The following is a 22,938-nucleotide window of genomic DNA, read 5'->3' as shown; positions in this document are numbered from 1 at the left end:
TCTTTGTGCTCTTGCTGATTTTGTTCACTCTGAAGAGGTGAGTTTGGGTCCTCAGAGCTGCTGTCCTGCAGGTTTTAGATGCTTTTACTGCTTCATCTCACCTGGTTTGAGTGAATCGGGTGAGGAGGTCATTCAACCATTTGAATTAAGCGTCTTGAAGCAGAAAAACAATGAAACCCTGCAGAACAGAGAACGGTTCTGTGAAAGCATCAGATATTGACATACGGCTTTATTTTTGAGATTTTTAAAGATCAAATCCAATGCATCAAAGTAGACATTATATAAGTAATTGTGACAACTGTCCATGCAAAATAAGATTTTTGTGACTTGTTTATAACAGTGCCCAAAGCTGGGGCTGGGGACCCACTGTGGGTCGCAAAACATTAAGATCGGGGTCCCAGAGATTATCTCCAGAAATCAAATCACATTTAAAGATGATTCCTGGCAGCATTTTTAACTGCAATTCTAAGAAAAGTGGAATAAAGTCCTATAATATGAGCTCAGGCTGTCTGTGTTGTCATTATGACTTTATTTATTTAAGCAATGTTTGTGCACTTCAACCAAGAGTAGTTGAGGCTGTAGGTTTTTGAAATTCTTATTTTGGGGGTCAGAAGCTAAAAGATTTGTGAAGAACTGATATCGACAACATGCTAACAGGCCAAGCTGATCTGCTGACGTAGGCTGGAGCCATTTTGTGACAGTTGTGCTGCTCATTATCTTCACAGCAGACGTTTTCTATCAGGTTAAGGTAACAGAAATGCTCTAAACCCATTCTTACGCTCAATATCAAACTTATAAAATGATGAGTTGTTTTGTTTTCACCTATTGTCAACAATAAAATGCTGTTTTTAGCAGAGAAATGCAAAGACAGTGATAAAGTAACCAAATGAAAAGTGAAAATGGTAAATGGCTCAGTTTTGTGACTTTCTTTGCTGAAAACAATTACAAATCTTTGTTTGAAGTGTTCCCCGACCCCTTCACCCTCTTCCTAAATCACATAAATGCTGGGAAATCCCTAACCTTTAGGGGTGGGCACTAAAACATGAGGATAGGAGGTAACAGGAAAGACTGAAAGAACAATCATTCTTATCGCCCGCCACCGAAGGTGAGAGGCGATCGTGTTTTTGCATGTTTGCCTGTGGTGTTAGCAAAATATCTCACGAGCCGTCTGCAGCTGATCAACTTTTAGAGTCAAACCCAAACTAAGAGATCATGGGATCGCTCATGACATTATTTTGAAGTTTGAGCAAAATGGCAAAAAGTCCAAATGTTTCAAGCTTTGTTGTGCATTCCTTCAGGGCTGATCACTGGTTGAAGGCTTTTGGGTTAGAGTTCAGTTTAAGTTGGAGTCAGGCACAGAATAAAAGGCAGCATTATGTCACCGAATGTCCCCGCAGTGTAAATCATGTCCTCAAGGCCCGTGGCACGTGAAAGAGAGGACTGTGTGAAATGAGAAACAGATGTCAGTCGTGTTCTGACACCTTTACGCCGTTTCTGACAAAACCATGTTCCAGGGGGGAAAGGCTTCCCATAAGCACCTGTTTTGTTCCGGTTAATATCTCTTGTCACGGTGAAGAAGTGATGGCCTCAGGGAAAGAGGAGTCAAAAAAAAAAATGAAGGAGGGAGGGGGGGGGTCACCTCCATTCGTGGAAGAGAAGAGCTCATGTGGGATGAACACATTCGTTTATTCATTCGGCTCGTCTATTTTCAGCCCAGTGGGTTTATGGTTATTGGAAAGGCGTTGCCGTCTCGCTCCTTCCCAGAAGGAGTCAATATTTCTCCCTCTCCTTCATTTCTCCCTCTCTGCCTCTGTTTTTTTTTTTTCCTCTAATTCAATATTTTCTCCAAAACACCACTCGCTTCCCTCCTCGCTCAGGCAAGGAATGCTGGAAGGCATCCGGGAGGAACAAAACACAAGCAAAGACGTGGAGACACACACACACAGACACACATAGACAAATAAATGTGAGGCTACACAGAGTGTGGGGCCAACGGGGACCCCCTTATAACCTCCTGCTCTGGATGTCTGCCACCCCCTCCTCATCTTATCACACTTCCATCTCTTCCCTGCCTCGATGCATCTTCATCTCTCCCTCCTCACAGCTCTTGTGGGCCTCCCGAGGCCCACTGTGGCCAATTTACAATGCTGATGTTTACTAATGACTCCTAATGACGACTTGTTATGGATCATAAAACCTGGCTCTCTTACTGCCGATGCCAACTTTAACTACAGAACGGGGTGGAGGGGGGAGGGGGGGCAACCCTGATAACACACAGAGGGACTTTTATGGAGTGATGGAAATCGGCTTGGCCAGCGAGAGGATGCAGAGTGTGTGAGAGGCCGTGCCTGTAATGTGAATGCAGCCGTAGCGCCGCACAGAAAATGGTGTCAGAGGGAGGGGGGTGGTGGAGGGGGGAGTCGTTTTGTAATGAAAGCGTTCCCTGAATAGCCTATCTCACCCCACGGTGGCAAAATTCCCACAATCTCTCACCTCCAAATATTGACTCACGGGGACAGGGGTTTTATTTCCCATAAAAATAGACGGCGATGCCAGATATAACCTGTTTAGTTTGGGCCTGAGCTCATAGCTTTATTGTGCCATACGTGTCAGTGGGTGCTGGGGGGGTTTAAAGGGACAGTTCGGATTTGAAATGGGGTTCTATGGCAAATATCTTACCTGTTGCTCGCGGATCTTTGAACGACTGCACTAACGAGCTAAAAATGGTCAAACGCTAAGAAAGTCATCAACAAATGATTACTTTTGGAGTCAATCCTATTCAGCTAACCAACCTCAGCAAACACAATAAAGCCTAAAACTCAAACAGCTTTGCAGATAGTGAGGTAAAATTTGGTGTTTTGGTAGCTGAGAGTCATTCCCAACACATACTCTGAGCTCGAGCAATTAAAAGTCAAATTAAATAAAATATGAAAAAATTAGGTTGTATGTTTAACTGTTAGTTAAAGGCTTCTGTAAAACACTCCAGTGGTCCATTTCTCTGATTTCAAACATTAATGACTTGTTTTTAGAGATTTTGACGAGTGATTGTGTGGGCGGAGCTACCTCCTTGGTTGGTGACGTAGAAGGAGGCGGGGCCAGCTGTGGCAGACCGCTGTAGGACACTGAGGAGGTTACTGTCACTGAGTTTATAAGGGAAAATGGCAGCAGAAGAAGAAGAAGTAAGTCAGTCTCCAGACTTTCGGTTGTAATTTTCACCAGGAGCTAAACTAACCACATCCATCAAACCTTCTTGTCCTTTGAGAAGCTAAAGAATCAGTCAGCTGTTAGGGTTTTGGGTTGATTTACACAATTAATTACAACAAACTGAACTATTTCAACCCCACACTGTCTGTGTTTACAATTTCCTGCCTTGTTGGCGTTCCTGAGACTCTGAAAAGAAGCACCTTTTATGACTTTCCTTTGACTTATGTTAGCTTCAAAACACTTTTCATTTCCCCCTTTAAAGTCAACTGTGTCCGTCTGTTAGCAAAATATCTCATGAACCACCGTACGGATCTCAGTGAACCCGTGGTTTGCTTAAAGACACATGCACACACACAGACACAGACAAAAAAAAAAAACAATTTCACTTTTCACCTGCTTAATCATTAGGACAAAAGTCAGTAAAGTAAACTAGTGTTCAACACCAGTGTTCAAAAATCTCTAGTCAACCTAAGGAAACTGCTTCATATTTTTAGTATTTTTACAGAAAAGCTCACAAAAGGTCTTGGATCTGAAATCAATAATTGTAGAAAACAACTCATTTTGGTAGCATATATGCTGCTAAATGAAAAAAAAAAAAACACGTTTAAAGGGTAAAGTTAATTTTTTATTGAGAAACTGATGGAATTCATTATAAATCATGTATTGATTTGTGCCAAACCCGTCCAAGTTATGATAAATCTAAAATAAATAAATATCTGATTTGTGTTGTAATTAGATACAAAAATGTGTGGAGAGTGGGCGCCCCCTGGTGGTCAGGGCCGCTCAGTGCAGATCCGCACAGATCGGTAATCCATTACTTTTCCTGACAGTCAGTTAATGATTATCGATTACATAGATCCAAAGTTCAACACACGTTAAATAACACACCTGAGGGGAAGATGAGCAGAACATGTCGCTGAGGGCTTTCCCCCGTCTTTTTCTCCGGCCCAGGCAGCAGCTTCGCGCGCGGGGCTCCGCTCGGGGATACTACAACACCGGCGGGGCCAGGTATGCCGGGCCGGGCGGGGCGGTGCACCTCCGGGTGGTGGACCTCCGCAGCGACACGGTGACGAAGCCCGGGCCGGCGATGAGACGCGCCATGGCGGAGGCCGAGGTCGGGGACGACGTGAAGGGGGAGGACCCGACGGTGAACGGTGAGAGCCGGACAGCTGCTGAGGATGCACTTTACTGGGACAGCCGGTGTCCAAAATGATATTAATGATAATACATTTAATAATAATTAATGACTAAAGATTATAATTTTAAAACAAACTGGCTCACTTTAAAAAGGCTGGAATTTGATTTTAGTAGTTTCCAGGTCTAGATAAGTTAGAAAAAATCAAAATAAGAGGATGGAGAAACACCTGCAACACATGGGCCGAGGGCCAGAAGTGGCCCTTGGATGATCTCCAACCGGTCCCCTGATGTTAAAAGGGGAAATGCTACCATAAACAAGCATTTTATTGATTAAGCTGAAAACAAAATCTAAATTAAACGTGAATCTTAAAAACTCCGGACTGACATTTGCCTGGTTGCCTTAAACCAGGGGTGTCAAACTCCAGGTCTCACAAGGCTGCTGTCCTGGGAGTTTTAGGTTTTTCTGCTCCAACACACCTGATTCAAATGGTTTAATTACCTCCTCGCCAAATCATCATGTTCTCCAGGAGCATGGCAACAACAGGTGTTTTAAAGCAAGAACACATCTAAAACATGCAGGAGAGCGGCCCCCGATGAACGGAGTTTGACACCCCTGCCGTAAACCCTTGGTGCGCCCACACCTGGAATACGACCAGAAATCAACCAAAAGAATCAGCTGAGTCCAGAGGCAAGCTGCCCGTCTGGTACCAACACTGAGGGGTCAAACAGACAGCGAGAGTCACTCTGCGACAGCTTGGAAATGGAATATATTAAAAAAAGGAAGCCTGGAAATGTTTTCCAAATGATTTATCCATTAGAATATACTTTACATTTCAATACAAAGCCCTTTGTTTGTTTTTTTCCAGTCCCCCTGGAAACCAAACAGGATAAACTGCAGATTATTAACCTTTCTGTCACACGGCTGCCCAGCCTCCCACAAAGCATGCAAGGGTTTTCCTTTAACTCAATATTTTTACTGTGAATTTATGATAATAAAGGTACCACTTTATAAACATTCACAAGAAATTTACAAATGTTTCAATGTCAGAAAGAAAAACTTGAGTCTGGACAGCAGGTGAGGAATAAAAATAGCTTTAAGTTCTATAAACCACAGAACTCCTTCGTATTTTAACTCTTGTTAAACACGAGGAAATGGTTGATTTTAGCGTAGTTTTGTTAAAAGTTGGTCTGATTTCTGCAGATTTACAGAAGACGGCGGCTGAGATGTTTGGGATGGAGGCTGCCCTGTTCGTCCCCTCAGGCACCATGGGTAATCTCATTGCAGGTGAATGAAACAGCGCTCTTTTCGCCTGGATGGGGGTCTTTGTGGGGCCGCGTGCAGACGGTTGTAAAGGCGCCTGTGTTACTTTGTGCAGTGATGGCGCACTGCAGGGAGCGGGGCGACGAGATGATCGTGGGCGATCTGTCCCACCTGCACGTCTACGAGCAAGGAGGCAGCGCCCAGGTGAGTGCGCCGGCGCGGGCGTCGTCTCCGGGAGCCGTTTGTGCTTCGGTGGGACTCAGTGGGCGTTTCCATGTGTTTGACCCACAGCTGGCCGGCGTGCACGCCACCACGGTGACCACGCGCCCTGACGGGTCGTTCGATCTGAAGCAGCTGGAGTCGAAGATCCGCCACGGATACCCGGACCCCCATTACCCCCGGTCACGCCTCATCTGTGTGGAGAACACGCACAACATCCAGGGAGGACGCGTGCTGCCGCTGCACTTCCTGCAGGATGTGCGTACGCTTTGCTTGTCTTGTTTCAGGACAGCGTGTTGATTGTTTTCGAACGTATCTTAGTTGATTTTTGAGATATTGAGCTAAAATTTGGCGTGGTCGTAGCTGAGAGTCATTCAGAGTTCATATTTTAAGCTCAGAGGAACAGCTTTTTTCCAACCACGCTTTGCTTCCTCTGAAACGGGGCTGTGCTGCTGTGATACTTGCCTCTCCTTGCAGAGTTCTCATCACATCTGGCTGATTTGTTCCCACCTCTAAGGTTCGTGCATTAGCAGATCAGCACGGCCTGGCGCTGCACATGGACGGGGCCCGGGTGATGAACGCCGCCGTGGCCCAGGGCGTGCCTGTGGCCGCCATCCTGCAGCACGTACACACAGCCAGCGTTTGCCTCTCCAAGGTGGGCCCGGAAGGAACGAACAAGCAAACCGATGAAAGAGAGGCGACAGAGGTGGGGTTATCTAACGTGTGTCGATATGAAACAGGGTCTGGGTGCCCCGGTGGGTTCCGTGCTTGCCGGACCCCAGGACTTTATATCCAGAGCGGTGCGGTGCCGTAAAGCTCTCGGCGGGGGGATGCGTCAGGCCGGCATTATCGCAGCAGCTGGAAAGTTGTCTTTGCAGGAGATGGTAGGAAGACTAGAGGAGGATCATCACAACGTGAAAACGTTCGCTCAGGGTGAGTCGCTCACCTTCCTATAAGCCAGGGGTGGCCAATCCTGGTCCTTGAGGGCCACTGTCCTGCATGGTTTACTTGTTTCTCTGCTCCAACACACCTGATTTAAATCAATGGGTGATTAACAGGCATCTGCAGAACAGGAAGAGGTAATTTAACCACTGAATCAGGTGTGTTGGAGCAGAGAAACAAGGAAAACATGCAGGATAGTGGCCCTGAAGGACCAGGATTGGCCACCCCTGCTGTAAGCTGTTAACTCTCCGCCCAGCTCAACCCTTTTACCCATTTCCTTTTCCTCCTCTGTCAGCTCTAATCGACTGCCAGCCGCCTCTGTTTGCCGTGGACATGGCTGCCGTGGAAACCAACATCCTGCGTTTCCGGGTGGAGGATCCCACTCTGAGTCCCGAGGAGTTTTGCGCCCGCATGGGTCAGGTTGGGGAGGGGGAGGAAGCGGCTCTGGGCCAGGGGATCCAGGTTCTCATGTACCCCCATGTCGAGAACTCCATTAGGGCCGTGTGGCACCTGGGGATCTCCCCCGAAGACACCCAGCTGGCCATCCAGAAAATGCAGTTTGTGGCTTCTCAGCACTTGAAAGGAAAAGTTGAGACCCAGTGAAAATAAAATGTGATCTGATTCCAGTCAGTAATTCTGTTAAAGACTGACAGATGCCAGTTTACACGGGACAATCACGACCAATAGTTCTTTGGAAATTTCCTGTTCATAAATTTTAATAAAACTCTGACTCCTGCATGTCTTTTATACATTTTTTTTTTTGCAAGATCTTTGAAACCTTATAGTTCTTTAAGTAAAGAGTTTAACTAATAGGTGCTACTTTGCCACATTTTTAGTCAGTAAAAATGATTTGTTTATCGCAGTTTTTCAGAGAAATGCAGATTAGACGATATCTGTTTGCACGTGTTTCAAGAGCTGAGATCAAAAAATCTTGGTTGCACCAAAACATCCATCCGTCAATTTTCTTTACCAGCTTTTTCTTTCTTTCTTCGCGAATCCATCGCAGGGACACAAAGAGACAAACATTCACACCTAGGGGCAATTTAGAGTTACCAATTAACCTGACATGCATGGTTTTTTATTTTACTTTTCAGCAACAAGGCGATTCAAAGTGCTTTACAGCATGAAAACACAAAAATACAGAACAAACGTAATATAAAAAGCTAAACTAAACTTATCATACTAAAGATAAACTGAAGAAAACCAAACTAAGATATAATAAACTAGTTATAATCTAACATAAACTAAACTGGGATTTAAAAAAACTCAGCTTAACCCAACTAAAAGAGTCAGAAGGCTTAAAAAAATATTTAAATACAGGCTAAACTAAACTAAAATATAAAAATAAGCTTAGCCAAGCAAACTTACATAAGTTTAAACAAGCAAAGACTTGTTGACTAAGTTATACTAAAATAAACTGAGGAAAACTAAACTAACATAAACTAAACTACGATTTAAGAACTTCAGCTAAACAGCTGAACATTAGCTCTTTGCTAATTGATACCAATTGATGCTAATTCAACTAAAGTTTCAGCTGTTTTATGAATGGAATTTCGAATGGAGAATCTGCCCTTGATATAAATAGCTAAATGCATGTGTTTACCTAGAGCAGATATAAAAAGGAGTTATTTTCTGTCCCCACCTTTAAGTCTTTAATGACTATAAGTAATTTTATATTTGAGCCACGAGGTGGCGCCACTAAATCAGAGGCTTCTAATAATGGTCTCGTCAGACGCTGAAGAATACGAACGGCAGTTTTAATATTTGTTTTGTTTACGTGGCTTGGCAAAACAAACACGTTATCAAGTTGCTGCTGTTGTTATTTTAAAACGATAACAAAAATGCTTTGGCAGCGGTGGGATTCGAACCCACGCCATCGAAATGACTGGAGCCTAAATCCAGCGCCTTAGACCACTCGGCCACGCTACCACCGACGGTAAACGGCCAACACCAGTTAATTTATACAAAGCCTGATTACACGGGTACTCTGAATATTTTACATCGTGTTGAACGTTTGTTTTATTTATAACAAATAATAAACATGTTAGTTCTGATTAAAAAATTCTATATTTTGTCAGGAGGCTTATTATTCGCTTTGTACACGATGTCCACCTACAGGCACCTTTGTAGTCCTTTATTTCTAACAGCCTTAATGACTGCACCACTTCTAAAAGAAGCGAAGCGAGGCTAATATTTAATCATTAAATTCCCGCAGGTATTGATTATTAACTCTTTTTCCTGGTAGCTAATGTTTTAAAAATAGCCCTTTTGTTTGCTCAACTAGCTCGCAGCGTAACTAAAGCATCGTCGGCACTTTTAAAACTCGTACTCCTGTGCAAGAAAAAAAAGGGTAAAAATGTAAACATTGCCAACTCAGATAACCTGTTTAATGAATAGCTGATATGTGCTCGAGGGGGTTGGAAAACTACTGGCAAAATACCAAGATTATCACGAGGTTAAACCGTTCCTTGGTGCTGGAACATGATGTCCACGCTTAAGTAAACCTCGCAAAATGCTCTTTTTTGTGGTCTTTCTATAATTCATACGTTTATTTACGTCTACGGCTAACACAGTCTTCTTCTGTCCGTTTGTCAGACCTTTAAAGTTCAGGTAAGTGGTATGAATTCTTAGAACATTTTCGCTAGAGCCCGTGTTTCCAACGAGCCCTGAAGGCAGCATGGATGCAGTGGGCGTGGCCACGAAAAAAACAAGAGCAGTGTGTGGCGTGGTGATACGTGCGGAGGGACCCCGACGTGGTGGTGGACTGTTTGACATCGCGGACGGTTGGAGTACAGGCGCTAGCTGCCAAAACACGTCCTCGGACCTTCAGGGCGCAGCGGAGAACCCGCTCCACTAGCATGGGAGGAGTTTTCAAGGCGCAGCTCGTGCTCTCTCTGCTGTTTGTCTCCTAACCGACGCTTTCTGAGGAAAGGAATAGAAGCGGACAAACTGTCTCTCTCGATTGGACTACATCCGATTAGAAGGTCGGTGGCTTATGTAACATTTGCATCCGTCGGGAGACGTTTTGTTTAGACAAAAACAACATGAAATAGGTGCTCGAAGTATGTTAGTTATTGTATCTATGGCTGCTGCACTGAGATCAGTGTCACCCGGATATAGAGATTGTTGTGATTGGGTCTGTATTTATGCAGCCCATTTAAATTACATTTGCTTATTTATAAAAATGTGTTTATTATTTAAATCCCTTCGCATGCTTATGGTGTGATGATCGTAATCCCTTTGTAACCTCTACATTAATGACCTTCTCTGGTGTTATTATGTACATAAAACTGTGCAGCCATGATGCAGGACTGTATTATTCATGTGTTAAGATGGCTGCCGCACATTACACTCAGATGGTGTGGTTCTGCTTTTCCCCTTCACTCTGACTGCCAACTAACACTCTCGCCTCCTCTCTCTGTGCTCCACACAGCAGCGGGCACGATGGACGACGACCTGATGTTCACCATGGAGGAGGAAGGCAGTGCCAAGAGACCCTCCTCCTCCTCCTCCTGCTCAGCCCAGCGCAGCGGCATCAAGCACAGGGCTTCCTCCCTCAGCGACGCCAACGCCAGCGACGATGAAGACGACGAAGAGAACTTCATCTCCCCCATCCTGGGCGACTCTGCCAAGGAAGTCTGCAACTACCTGAAGGATCTCGTTTACACCCGGCAGCTGTCAAACTCTCTTCCCAAGAGCAACTTTTTGTACAGGGTGAGCGGCGAGGAGAGTGTCACTTCTGCAGTTTTCCATTCCAACAACGTTTGCCTTTTATGGCCAGATTGTTCTGGGCGTGCTTGCACACATGCATCACAATGCTCGTGTGTGCGCACGCTCGATATCTGTTGACTGAAGCTGGCCAGTCGTCTCTTTAATGTACTCCTCCTGACAAGAACAGGAAGTACCAGAGTGTGGCTTTCGCCTCGCGAGCTCGCTCTGCGTAAACAAGTACTTCTCGGTCTGTGCTGATCAGCACAAAGGCCTGATTCAGCGCACGTCGCTGCTTATCAGAAACACCGTGCACCGGCCTGTTGTTTTCCACATGAATGTCCTTTTGTGTGTGTGTGTGTGTGTTGCTGCTGGTTAAAGCTGTTAATGTTGTTTAAAACGACGCTGTTAACTAATGGAAACCACCTGTTTTCTTTACCTTTTTTTTGTTTTGTTTTGTTTTTAAATAGCATGAAAACGAGGGAGAACATCGAACGTACACGGTTTTGTCTGAGAGCGCACGGGTATGTTTCGGATCAGATTACGATTACCCTTCTCCCTTTTTGTCAACGACCATCTCTGCCTCCATTCTTCACTCCCCGCTCTGTAATTTACTGTCCTCTTCTCTGCCTTGGTATGTCCTTCTCCACCAACTATCATTTCCCATCACTCCTTCACTCCCTGTCTTCAGAATGCACTCCTTACGGCTCGTCCCCCGAAAGGCGAAGGGGGACCACAATGTTTTGAAAACTCGTTGAAACTTTCAGGAAATAATCACTGGCTGTACATCTGCAACCGATTAACGGCCGCCACAGCTAATCCACATTAGCCAATAGAAAAATGGCTTAGTCAATTTTACAGATAATGAGCTGAAATTTGATGTGGTAGTAGCCGAGAGTCGTCCTCAACTCATACTCTGAGCGAGCCATCTAACAGTATCGCATGAGATTTAACCAAAACAGCTACAACTTCATCATTTATCAACACAAGATGAGCTTAGTTTAAAGCATTAAAAGCATTCCTTCAAGAAATGCTGGGCATTTAATTTGTTGATGAATTTATCATTATGGTTATGTTTTTGGATTACATGAACTCCAGGCAAAGATTTCCATTCCAGTCTGCAGCTGTGACGTTTCTGACTCTACGTTTGACGCTGTCCGAGTAACGTGACCCTCTCTCACTTTCAAAACACGGCCCTGTACACATTCTCTTTGCGTAAATCAGTCACTCTAAATATAAACGCTGGACAGTGAGCGCTGAAATACGAGGGAGACGTGCCGCTGTGGCGTGCCGAACGTGTCCAAACTTGGTCAGATTTGGAGCGCTCGTGACTCAAGCGCTCGAACGCTTGTTTGTGTAAAATGCAAAATAGTTTCACGACGCATCTCATTCATAGAGGCAGTTGTACATTTAGCACCTCTGCTTACCCTCTGTTTGTTTATTTATTTCTCCTTTTGCTTTTTTTTTTTTGCATGATCGCTCTCTCACCCTTATCTGCTTGCAAATAAGAATGTGGGGGAACCGTTCAGTGCAGAAGCTGCTAATTTTTATTCATCAATAAATGCATGCCTTGTGGAAAGGAAAGAGCAAAAACATGTTAGGAATTACCCTTTATCGTGCAAATGAACCAGCTTTGCAAAGAACGGCACTCCCCTCTTTCGTTTCTGTGTTCTGTCAAACCTGAACAGGAGACTAGTTTGTCATTTGTGTCTTTTGGGATGGAAAATGACTTGACAACGACTAGAACCTGCTTTGGTTTTTGTGACAGGCGGCATGGATTCATGCGATCGAAAAGGCCCGAAACATGCCGGACCCCTGGGCGCAGTTTCACCTGGAGGAAATCGCGACTGAACCCTGCACTCGTTACAGGTATGAGCGATTTAAAGCGCTTTTCCTGCTACTGAAGACTTAAAATCACTGATATTTATTTAAAGTCCTCTCAGCTGATAAGTCCAAATCAGTAATAATTGGAACACTTGGAGCTGGATGTATGAGTCCTTTTTGTTTACACGGTCATTTCTGTGCTGTAACATTGTGTGTCACATGAAAACTTGACCTTTGAACTTTGTGTCAATACTACAAGCTGTCAACACAAGCTGATCACTTCAGAGAAGTTGATTTAACGGGCGTTTCTCAGCTTGTTTTCGCGTTCGGTGCAATCGATGCGGATAGATTAGTCTGCGAGGCTTCACTTGGGCTCCTCGGTTCATGTGTCGACGTATTGGTTTTAGCTGTTGGCAAACACAACCACGCTGCACAGTGAGGACATGAAGCACTGACGTCGGTTTTTTGACCCGTCAGCCTGTTTTTTGACCCATCAGCCTGTTTTTTTTCTTCTTATCGCTCAAGTATCTGGGTGGGATCCTGAGGCTGCGCCCGAAATGCTGCGGGGCTAAAATAAACAAACACGCCTCTTTAAGCAAATGGCGTCAAAAGTGCACGAGTTGGGGTCTGGGTGTGAAGCAGGCGCACGATGACGGCGGGTCGTGTTGCATAAGAGTTTTAAGGGGGAGGGAGGGAGGGATTGTCCGAAGCTGGGATTTGGCCTGCTGTGCTCGTTTCAGAGGGCTAAATTTACCTCCCCCGTGTAACCTCACCCCTCTGTGCACTCATGAAAGCCGTGGTACTCTGTGTACCCAGCCTGAAATGTCAGCAGAAAGAGGACTGAGGATTAGATGTTGGAAAGTCCATTTCCAGCGTGCATGTGAAGAAAACAACCTCTTTGCATCGACTGTCGAATGGTCGCTGGATCCTGCTATATTCATTAACCCAGGACACACACACCCTTCCAATCCAAACAGATCCACTGACCCCAAGAGATAATTATCACTGAACTGACTGCGCCAAACTTCTTTCAGTCAAATAACACCAAATAAATGTGATTAAAACGACCTTTTACAAGAAAAAAGTGAACACACAAGCTCATTGTTTTGTTTTTTTCCATCTGCAGGAAACTAAACGCCTTCTGCGGCTCCCTGGTTAGCATAGATAACGAGCTGTGGAAAAAACTCTTTCACTTGGCAAACAAATGAGACTGAGTCCTGGTGCTCTCTGTAGTTAGAGACTTCAGTGAGGAAGAGGGAAAGCAGTGGGTCTGAGAAGGAGAAACTAGGTCAGTGGTGTGACAAGCCTGCGTGAGCGAAATAACAGGTGACAAAAGCAAAGGGATTAGCTCGGAAAAACACGTCTTTATGGGGATCTAATAATAATTCTAAAGAAAAATCAATTAACACGGAAATATGACGTGAAATAGAAAGCAATGCCTATTATTAATGCTAACTCGCTGCCGTGTGCAGGAACTGTTTACAAACAGTTTTTACCCTCCTGATTTAGTGTCTTAAAATAATAATAATAGAATTTATCAAATGTTGAACATAATCATGTTCTAAGATTTGAAACATTACCATAAAAGCTGCTAAACGAACGATTAATAAGAAACTTTTGGCTTTTTTGCAGTTAAAAGGGAAACTTTATTGCTACTTTTCTTTCTGCAACTTTACTTGAAACTTCATTTATTCGTTACAGTTTAAAAATATTTATCTTCTGTCTTCTATAGTTCATCTTCTGTCTGAATTAAGCCATTCTACTTCCTGTTTAAGCCCTGCCCCTCTGAAAGCTGTTTTCTGATTGGCTAAAATTCCAAAGCCTGCTGTTCGTCAGCACTGAATCCTTTTAGCTAACAGGGATTACTTTTTCTTTTTTTTACTAAAATTAGCACACAGATTGACCTTTTTTTAAAATACTTGTAATCACAACAACACAGAGCTGCTTCTATACAATTCCTACATTACATTTTTTTTATTCTGATGTTTCACTTTGTAAAAAAAGGGTTAATAAACAGTAAAAACTAGCAGGAAAACAAACAACAGTGTTATTTATTTACAGCCTTATTGGTCTTTTAGCAAATGTTTATTGCATCGGGCAAATATATTTAAATACTAAATGTTTACCTCATTATTTAAAAATGAGTGAACTTTAGATACAGTTATGTCAGCCTAATTTTAAACGTGAACTAGAGAAATTGCATTTTCTGCCAAATTTATTCTGAATAATGAGAGCTGAATGACTTTGTTGAATAAGCTAAAATTGAGCTGTTAAAGCTAGAAGAAGCAGGACACTAGCTAAAAACTAAAAAGTAGCCTAAGAGGACAAAAATAGAGCCAGTTTGATGAAGCAGATTTTAAAAAGAACAATGTTTCTGAAGGAATTGAAGAGATCTGAATGTATATCTACGGGGTAAATATTTGTAAATAAAGTTAAATATTTTGAAAAGCATAAAAGTTACAAAAAATGTAAAGTTTTTGCATCCATCTCTTGAAAGAGCTGAACGTTTTGAATTGTCCATCCATCCATGCATCTATTTTCTTTGCCCTCTTTTTCCCTTCCGGGTCATGGGGTAACCGGTGCCCACCTCCAGCGCTCTGGAAAACAGAAAAATTAAGAAAATAATTTTACATAAAGACGTTTATCTTCACAGGTACAACGCCATCACTGGAGAGTGGGCTCAAGACCAGATCCACGTCAAAATGGCTGCGCAGGTATGACTTCTCTTGGTTTGAAACGTATTCTGGAGCCTTTCACCGTCTGATCCATCTGATTTATCCGCTGCTGTCTGCTTTCTCACAGCCCTTTGGGAAAGGGGCCATGAGGGAGTGCTTCAGAGCGTAAGTTCAACAGATTTTTCTGTATTTATCACGTCTCATCCTGAGGTCGTTGCCCCCTTTTCCCTCTTGTAGCAAATAAGGATGTTGAGTGAATGTAAACAGAACAAGAATTTGTTGCTGACCCACATTCTTTATGTCGCTTACTAACGAGGCTCGCAGCTGCCGGATACAGCGTTTTTGTATTGCTGCGCTAATTTTAGCACACAGGATTAATTTCTAACTATTTTCTCATAAAAGTGGCTCAGCAGATGTTTACTGTTGGGGTAAAAATAGATGTTGAATCCTATGGTGCTGTATTTTGCTTTGATGTCTGATTGACAACTCAAATAAAAGAGACATTGGTCTAATTTTTTTAACGTTTAATCCTCTGTATTGTGGTAAACGTAAAAGAGAGGATCCATTTAAACCGCTTCAGGTGATTGTCACTCCGTTAAAGTCCTCTCTTTGAAACACAACTTCCTCCTGCCACTAAAAGCCCAGGAGAAAATATATTTTGGTGTATATATCTCGAAGAAGTCGTCCCTCTGTGATCTGGGCTCACATCGGACACATCTGGAATCACTTTCAGCTCGTCCTCCTGTTAAAACGTAAAGCCCTGGGGGTGTTTCTCGGTCTTTATGCGACTATCTGAGTCATATTTAAAATGTTTTTAAGTATCTGTTTCTTTTCGCCCCTCCAGGAAGAAGTTGTCAAACTTCTCACACAGCAGCAACTGGAAGTCGGCGTCCAACTACGTGGCCAAACGTTACATGGAGACGGTGGACAGAGACGTCTACTTCGAGGACGTCAGGCTGCAGATGGAGGCCAAACTCTGGGGGGAGGAGTACAACCGCCACAGACCCCCCAAGCAGGTAGCAGATTAGTTCAAGACCCCCTTCGTTGTCGTTCCAACTATTACAGAAATACAACTGAATGAAATTATGCTTCGTCTGTCCAAATATGGTGCAAGAAAATATAAAAGCACCAAAAGGAACAACACAATGAGTACAATTTATGGTAATAGATCATTTATTTGATCGTTTTAAGGGAGTAACCATCCATACATAGATTATTATTTATATCTATCCATCCATTTTCTTAATTTGCTTGTTTATTCCTGGTCGTGGGGGATTTGATGCCTATCCCCAGTGAGACAAGCAAAAAGGCATATTTAATATTTTTAAGGAAAAATCAATAGTTACAGCCCATTGTCTGTTGTATTTTGCCCCTAAATCTTGACATATTGTAGGTACATTTAAAGTTTTTCAAAATCTTTAATCTATTTTTAGTTCTAGTTTTTTCTCTTTCAGCCCAGATTCCTGACGGGAGTAAAAGAGTTGTTTCTTTATCTCTGACTCGTTCTCAGGTGGACATCATGCAGATGTGTGTGGTGGAGATGACACAACGAGCAGGCAAGCCCCTCTTCCACCTGGAGCATTACATCGAGGGCAAGTACATCAAATACAACTCCAACTCTGGATTTGTGAGAGACGACAACATCCGGCTGACTCCGCAGGTGAGTGACATCAGCTTTCAGAAAGAAACCGCCCCCTCCCGTCCTCGTCCGACGGTTTGATACAACCTCCCCTCCCTCGTCCGCCAGGCCTTCAGCCACTTCACCTTCGAGCGGTCGGGCCATCAGCTGATCGTGGTGGACATCCAGGGAGTCGGCGACCTCTACACGGACCCTCAGATCCACACTGAGAAGGGGACCGACTTCGGAGACGGAAATCTAGGTACCCTTCTCTTTGACAAAGCGGTTCCCCCGCAGCAGAAATGACTGGAGAAGCCTCACTCTGATAAGAGCTGTGTTCCAGGTGTGCGAGGCATGGCTCTGTTCTTCCACTCCCACCTGTGTAACAAGATCTGCAAGTGCATGGGCTTGACGCCTTTTGACATCTCCCAGGCAGAGACGTCCCAGCTGGACTGCACCAACAAGCTGCTTGTAATTTTAACACTTTGATTTTTTTTAAAAAAATTGGATTTCCTACTCAGGTGCAGGATCATGACGGCACGTCTGAATCTTGTTCTCTTTTCACCTAAGTTTCGTCTCGTTTTCTCCCAGAAGTCGGCCCAGACGGTGCTGAGGGGCTGCGAGGAGGTCTGCGGCTCGCCTCGGGTTCGGACCTTTTCCGCAAGCCGGGCGCCCCCGCTGCTGTCCCGCCTGTCTGAGACCTCGTCTGCGGACGAGAGCGCGAGCGACATGGACTCCATCCCCTGCTCGCCGCTCACCCTGCCCTTCTCCCCCCTGGTGCCGGGCGGATTTATGGGCAAGTCGCCTTCAGGTACACCAAAGATCATTTTGCCTCAAATAACAAAACGCTGCCCACGCCAAGGAACGTCCGGCTGGTTAACGCTTGTTCTTTTTTTTTTTTTTTTTTTTACAACGTTCTTTAGGCGTGTCTCTCACTGGAATGTCTGAGCACGACAGATTCAACAACAACACAGGTGAACACAAGGTGAGTAGTAACCTAACTGGAAACATGAACCGCAGAGACAATCCCAACAAAACGAAAACAAGAAACGGCTCACGCTGTCACAGAAACATCAGCAACTGAAATCACAGTTAAAGCTTCTCCTGAACTCTATCAAACGCTGCAGTTTGAAAGATTTTACTCCAGTAACTTTCCAGATATGTCGATACGCAGTTTTAAAATGCAGGTACGCACTCAATGTATACAAAGGCCTTTTATCTGCACTTTTTACTCAACAAATATGAGCGTGAAAATTTACCAAAGCATCAAAATTGTCCGACTCCTTCATCCCAAGCGGCTCTTCTGTGGACGTCACCATCGTTGATTTTAAACGCATCTTCTTTAGTTTCGCTCAGATTTACATCCTCATCATCAGAAATGAAGTTTTTCTCAATTGAGTCGTGATTATTTTTCTCTGTGGTCTAATTTGCTAAAGGCTAAAGGGCAATCCTACCAATTTTACTCATGAGAAGTTGTTTATAAACTCCAATAATCTGCTCTCCAGGGGTTTCCAGGGGTCCGTTGTTTGTCTTTGTTTGCGTAGCTTTTACCAACACAGAGAGGATTATGGGAATTCCGCTCATTTCAGCTGCAGACTTCGGCTTGTGTGCAGCTCTCAGCAGACAAACAGCACTCTGACCCCCCGGTATAATGAGGCTTTGCGAAGGTCCAAAAGCCGGGTTTGTTGAAAAAGCTGACCGCAGCCGAGGCCGGCGCCACAATGAGCGTGTTCATAACCGCTGCTGGTGAAAACGGCGCCGGTGGTAACAATGTTCGGAGCCGACAGCTGACTTCCCTGCCACTAAGAGGTTTCTTTGTTTTAAACAGAAGGTTTTTACCAGAAACACAGTTTGATGCTGAGAGCTGAACTCTGACAAAGAAGAAACCGAAGGAAGCAGAACACCAGCTAAAAGGAGTTATGGTTAAAGCCACAAATAGCAAAATGCTAATTGATAAAAGCTATATCTAGAAAGAGGCCAGCTAAACGTATCTAAAGACTACCCAGGAAATAAAAGTAAGAAAGGGTTATCTAAAGCTAATTTTTTTAAGTTTTAAAGTCTCTAAAACGTAAACATCTCCCGAATGAGCTGAAAGTTTTGATATATGAATGGCTAAAATAGCACAAAATATTTAGAAGTAGTACGACTGCAAAGAAGACGTGCAGAAAAATAAAAAGCCGGAAAACAATAGTGTGAACGCTGAATCAGCAGAACGCCTGAAAGGAGGAGATGCAAGAAGAAGCCAAAATTACAACAAAAAAAGAGGGAGAGGCTTTGAAAGCATGGTACCAGGATTTTTGAGTTTTTAATGTTTTTCGGGGGTTGAATATACAAGGATCTGCGTTGTTTCTGGGTTCTTTTCAGTGTTTCTTGAGGCGTTGCAGCACATTTTTCTGCTGGGCGAAGCTGCTGTTGTTACATAACGTTGGTTGTCAAGAGGGAGTTGGGTTCAGTTTTGTTTTCCAGGAGGGTGGAGCATCTCAAAGCAGTCGAATGAATCCCAGTTTCCCCAACAGAACATTCTAAGAAAACAGCCAGCTTTCCTGTGAGCCATGATTGTTGTACCTGAGCCGGTCTGAGCTGCAGTGGTTGTCCACACTGCCCCCAGGTGGCCGCAAACAGCAACAACAGGCTGCTGCACTGAGTCAATCCATCAGATGATTTTCTTTTTAAGCTTAAACTAAAGTAGGAATATAGGTTTTAGGTATCTCCCGAGCGCCCAAGTCTAACCAAACAACTTCTGAATGTTGTTTTGTTGCCTGCAGGACTCAGAAAGTGGCGGAGACAGTGGCTATCCCAGCGAGAGGAGGAGTGAGGGGGATCCAAACGACCACATAGACGGGGTAATTGCTCCCATTTCAGCTCTTTTTTTAACTTGATTTGAACATATTCGGACAACTTGAAGTTCTGATGTAGAAGTCTGGTTTCACAGCAGTAAGAAGGGGACAAATTAAACACCTAATGTGTAGATTTTTTTCTTCACAAACGCATTTTTGATCAGTTAGCTGGGTTTTATTGTTTTAGACACAGTTTTTTACAAGGTAGTTGTGGTTGTTTTCCACATTGCCACACTGTCTGACTGAAATCCCTGACAGCGGGTTTTGAAATGCATGTTGTATCATCACATAGGCCCATCATCGCTACCACAGAACTTTTTCTGAGTCGGATGACGACAGTATCAGAAGGGTAAACAACCAAAAACAAATCTGTGTAAACTCCATCCTCACCTTGATCATAACCATTCCGTCTGTAATCGAATAACTCAACTCTAACTTCCCTCATTATCATCTGTCTTTTCCTTTTTTTTCACATCAACTGGTTAACAGTTATAAAAAAAAAAAAGTAATCATTCTTGACCTTTCCGCTAACTCATCTCCTCCTCATCTTCTTTGTTTCCCCCCTCACTAGAGGAAGATGGTAGCTCCTCCAAGAGTTTCTGCAAACTTAAATTCACAAAATCCCGACAATGAAGGGGTGATTATTTGCATGGAGGCTTGGAAGCTTGCTGCAGCCTTTCTGCTTTGTCTTTGCTGATAATGTACCGAGCACAAAGATTTGTACGGCCAATTAACGAGCTGTTTGCCGTTTTCATGCCCACGTCTGCTACTTTTTAGCAAATCATGAAATACAAATCGAGAAAAAGTGATTTTTGGAACAGAAACACCATCTACCTCCAACTCCCAGACTCTGCCATCCAGCTAATGCTTTTCACCGTGATCGCTTTGTTCGTCTGCTTTTCTTTAACTCTGAGTGAACCGAGAAGTGCTTCTCAGGCTCTGAGCTTAAATCTCATGTTTGTCATTCATTTGAATTTAGTTCTCTGTCCTCCCCGCTTTTTATTTATTGTTTTTTTCTTCGATGGCTCTTTCTGCTCAGCTAACGGAGGAGAAGTGGAGCTTCTTCCATTCGTCTCGCGCTCACGTGCACAGACCTTCCTGCGTGGCCACCGAGGTGGAGCGCCTCAACGCTCTGCTGCAGAAGAAGATCGGCCAGTCCATCCTGGGAAAGGTGAGCCGACGCAGCGTTCACAACCAGTCGGCAGAAATAAAATAAAGAATCAACGATTCTTCAAATCAACGGGCAGCTTTAATGCCAGAGTTTAGACTAGGTTTGTCTTATGTTGAGAAACTATGAATTTGTTTTGCTCAAACCTTAAAAATAACTTTATGCCCCATCTCCCACTCAGAGTATATGTTGGGGATGACTCTCAGCTACTACTATGCCAAATTTTAGCTCCATATCTGTAAAACTGACTGAGTTACTGTATAGCCATTTTTCTGTTGGCTAAGATTGATTAGCTGTGGTGGCCATCTTGAATTGGATTGAATCCAAAGGTTAATGAGGTGTAGATGTGCATCCAGTGAATATTTCTTTAGAGTTTCATTAAAATCCATCTAGTGGTTCGTGAGATATTTTGCTAACAGACAAACACAGACATGGGCAAAAACATAATTGTCCATATTCACTTTTTCGCAACGGGATAAACGTAAATCTGCCAAAATTTAAGCGTTTTTAGTTGCAAACGATGTTAAATCCTGGTTGGGTTTCTGCTCAGGTCCACCTGGCCATGGTCCGCTACCACGAGGCGGGTCGTTTCTGTGAGAAGGACGAGCAGTGGGATCAGCACTCGGCCATGTTCCACCTGGAGAGAGCCGCCCTGTGCGGCGAGCTGGAGGCCATCGTGGCCTTAGGGAAATGTTACCTGCAGCTGCCTCACCACATCCTGCCCGACATGGAGGTGGAGGTAATGGCCAGCGGCGAATTTCACCACCTGAGTTTGGTCCGTTTGCATTCTGACCCGTTTGTGTCGTCGGCAGGATAACGCCGGGAACAGGATGAAGGGTTTTAAGTACCTGCTGCAGGCCGCCGAGGCTGGTGACAGATCCTCCATGATCGTCGTGGCCAGAGCCTTCGATACGGGAATCAATCTGTCAGCTGACAGGTGGGTGAAGGTTCAGGGACAGCTGAAGGTCAGCTGACAGGTGGGCGAAGGTTCAGGAACAGCTGACGGTCAGCTGACAGGTGGGCGAAGGTTCAGGGACAGCTGAAGGTCAGCTGACAGGTGGGTGAAGGTTCAGAGACAGCTGAAGGTCAGCTGACAGGTGGGCGAAGGTTCAGGGACAGCTGAAGGTCAGCTGACAGGTGGGTGAAGGTTCAGAGACAGCTGAAGGTCAGCTGACAGGTGGGCGAGAGTTTAGAGACAGCTGAAGGTCAGCTAAAATGTTTTGATATGAATTGGTAAAACAAGCTGAAGAAGTTAGTGAAAAAACGTACGACAGAAGAAACTCCAAACAGGAAGACAGACGTATGGATGCCCTCGGAGAATGTGCTTGAGATGACTCTCAGTTACTACCAGACCATATTTTAGCCCAATCTCTGTAGATATGAGTTATAGGTGTTTTGTGTCTGTTAAGGTCGGTTTACTGTGGCTGCCATCTTGAATCAGGTAAACGCCACAAGCAGTTTCCCAGACGTTCATCCAGAATAATTTTCCTCTCTCCGTGTTCACAGAAAGCAGGACTGGGATGAAGCGGTGCACTGGTACGACAGCGCCCTGAACATGACGGACTACGACGAGGGCGGAGAGTTCGACGGCACGCAGGACGAGCCTCGCTACTTGCTGCTGGCCAGAGAGGCAGAGATGTACCAAGATGGGGGCCACAACCTCACCGCGGACCCACAGAAAGCAGGTCCCGCCCCCTCGCCGACCTTTAAACATCATTAAACACTTCCAGAAAACATGCCAAATGAAAAATACTATATACTGACTGCAACATCTCTCCTTGTGATGCAGGCGATCTGTTTACAGAAGCCGCAGAGGCCGCCATGGCAGCCATGAAAGGTCGCCTGGCCAACCAGTACTACATGAAAGCCGAAGAGGCGTGGGCGCTGGTCGAGGAGTAACGATGAATACATCATTTATCCCCCGAAGGCTGTGGGACAGTCACTCTGGTTTTAACGCATTCAGCATTTACCCTGAATGTTTACAGTTTACATATTTTTACGACAGAATTTTTGCTGTTAGCGGTTTGCGAGCGTTTTTTTTTGTGTTTGCTGAGCCACTGATGATAAGACATTTCTTTCTTCCAATTTCTGTCTGTTGGTTTGTGACATTAATCATCTTGACTCATTCTCCGTTTACTTCCCCGTCCCCTCATTACCTTTTTATTTAAGTGAATGTGGTTGTACAAAAGAAAAAGGTCTAAAATACAAAATTAAAATCAGAACAAAGAGAATTGTTAATAAACTAATGTTGGAAGACTTTTATGTGTAAAAATGCAGAGTATGAATATAATAAAGTTTGCCTTGCTTTTTATTGGTCATTATTTTGTGATCCCCCCCCCCCCCCC

The 22,938-nt window shown here is 44.2% G+C and overlaps 2 protein-coding genes and 1 non-coding gene across 7 annotated transcripts; 2 read left to right on the top strand and 1 right to left on the bottom strand.

Annotated features, from left to right (window-relative positions):
• The first annotated feature begins 4,049 nt into the window (after positions 1-4,049).
• tha1 (threonine aldolase 1) lies at positions 4,050-7,501 on the top strand. The gene is made up of 7 exons (XM_017435697.3): positions 4,050-4,358; positions 5,543-5,626; positions 5,718-5,806; positions 5,894-6,079; positions 6,339-6,476; positions 6,562-6,754; positions 7,059-7,501. The coding sequence occupies exons 1-7, from the start codon at positions 4,115-4,117 to the stop codon at positions 7,364-7,366; spliced, it is 1,242 nt and encodes a 413-aa protein (XP_017291186.1). The 5' UTR covers positions 4,050-4,114; the 3' UTR covers positions 7,367-7,501.
• Positions 7,502-8,610: 1,109 nt separating this feature from the next.
• Positions 8,611-8,692, bottom strand: trnal-uag. Its single transcript has one exon. It is a non-coding gene; the product is annotated as a tRNA-Leu (tRNA).
• Positions 8,693-9,478: 786 nt separating this feature from the next.
• On the top strand, positions 9,479-22,904 carry eef2k (eukaryotic elongation factor 2 kinase). 5 transcript variants are annotated; one of them, XM_017437356.3, is made up of 20 exons: positions 9,479-9,747; positions 10,197-10,477; positions 10,942-10,995; positions 12,240-12,340; positions 14,949-15,009; positions 15,098-15,135; positions 15,815-15,986; positions 16,481-16,630; positions 16,718-16,850; positions 16,932-17,059; positions 17,183-17,399; positions 17,512-17,573; positions 19,354-19,431; positions 19,718-19,774; positions 19,997-20,062; positions 20,465-20,596; positions 21,144-21,332; positions 21,406-21,530; positions 22,100-22,278; positions 22,383-22,904. In XM_017437356.3, exons 2-20 carry the CDS (start codon positions 10,208-10,210, stop codon positions 22,490-22,492), a joined length of 2,322 nt encoding a protein of 773 aa, XP_017292845.1. In that variant the 5' UTR covers positions 9,479-9,747; positions 10,197-10,207; the 3' UTR covers positions 22,493-22,904. The 5 variants fall into 5 exon arrangements, with proteins under 5 accessions (XP_017292845.1, XP_017292836.1, XP_017292852.1 ...); XM_017437347.3 differs by having other exon boundaries at positions 17,180-17,399; XM_017437363.3 differs by lacking the exon at positions 10,942-10,995 and having other exon boundaries at positions 9,480-9,747; positions 17,180-17,399.
• Positions 22,905-22,938: the final 34 nt, after the last annotated feature.

The sequence above is a fragment of the Kryptolebias marmoratus genome, linkage group LG17 (assembly GCF_001649575.2).
Source record: "Kryptolebias marmoratus isolate JLee-2015 linkage group LG17, ASM164957v2, whole genome shotgun sequence".
Lineage (NCBI taxonomy): Eukaryota > Metazoa > Chordata > Actinopteri > Cyprinodontiformes > Rivulidae > Kryptolebias > Kryptolebias marmoratus.
Note: the sequence above shows the minus strand (reverse complement) of the source record. Positions and strands in the feature narration are given on the sequence as shown.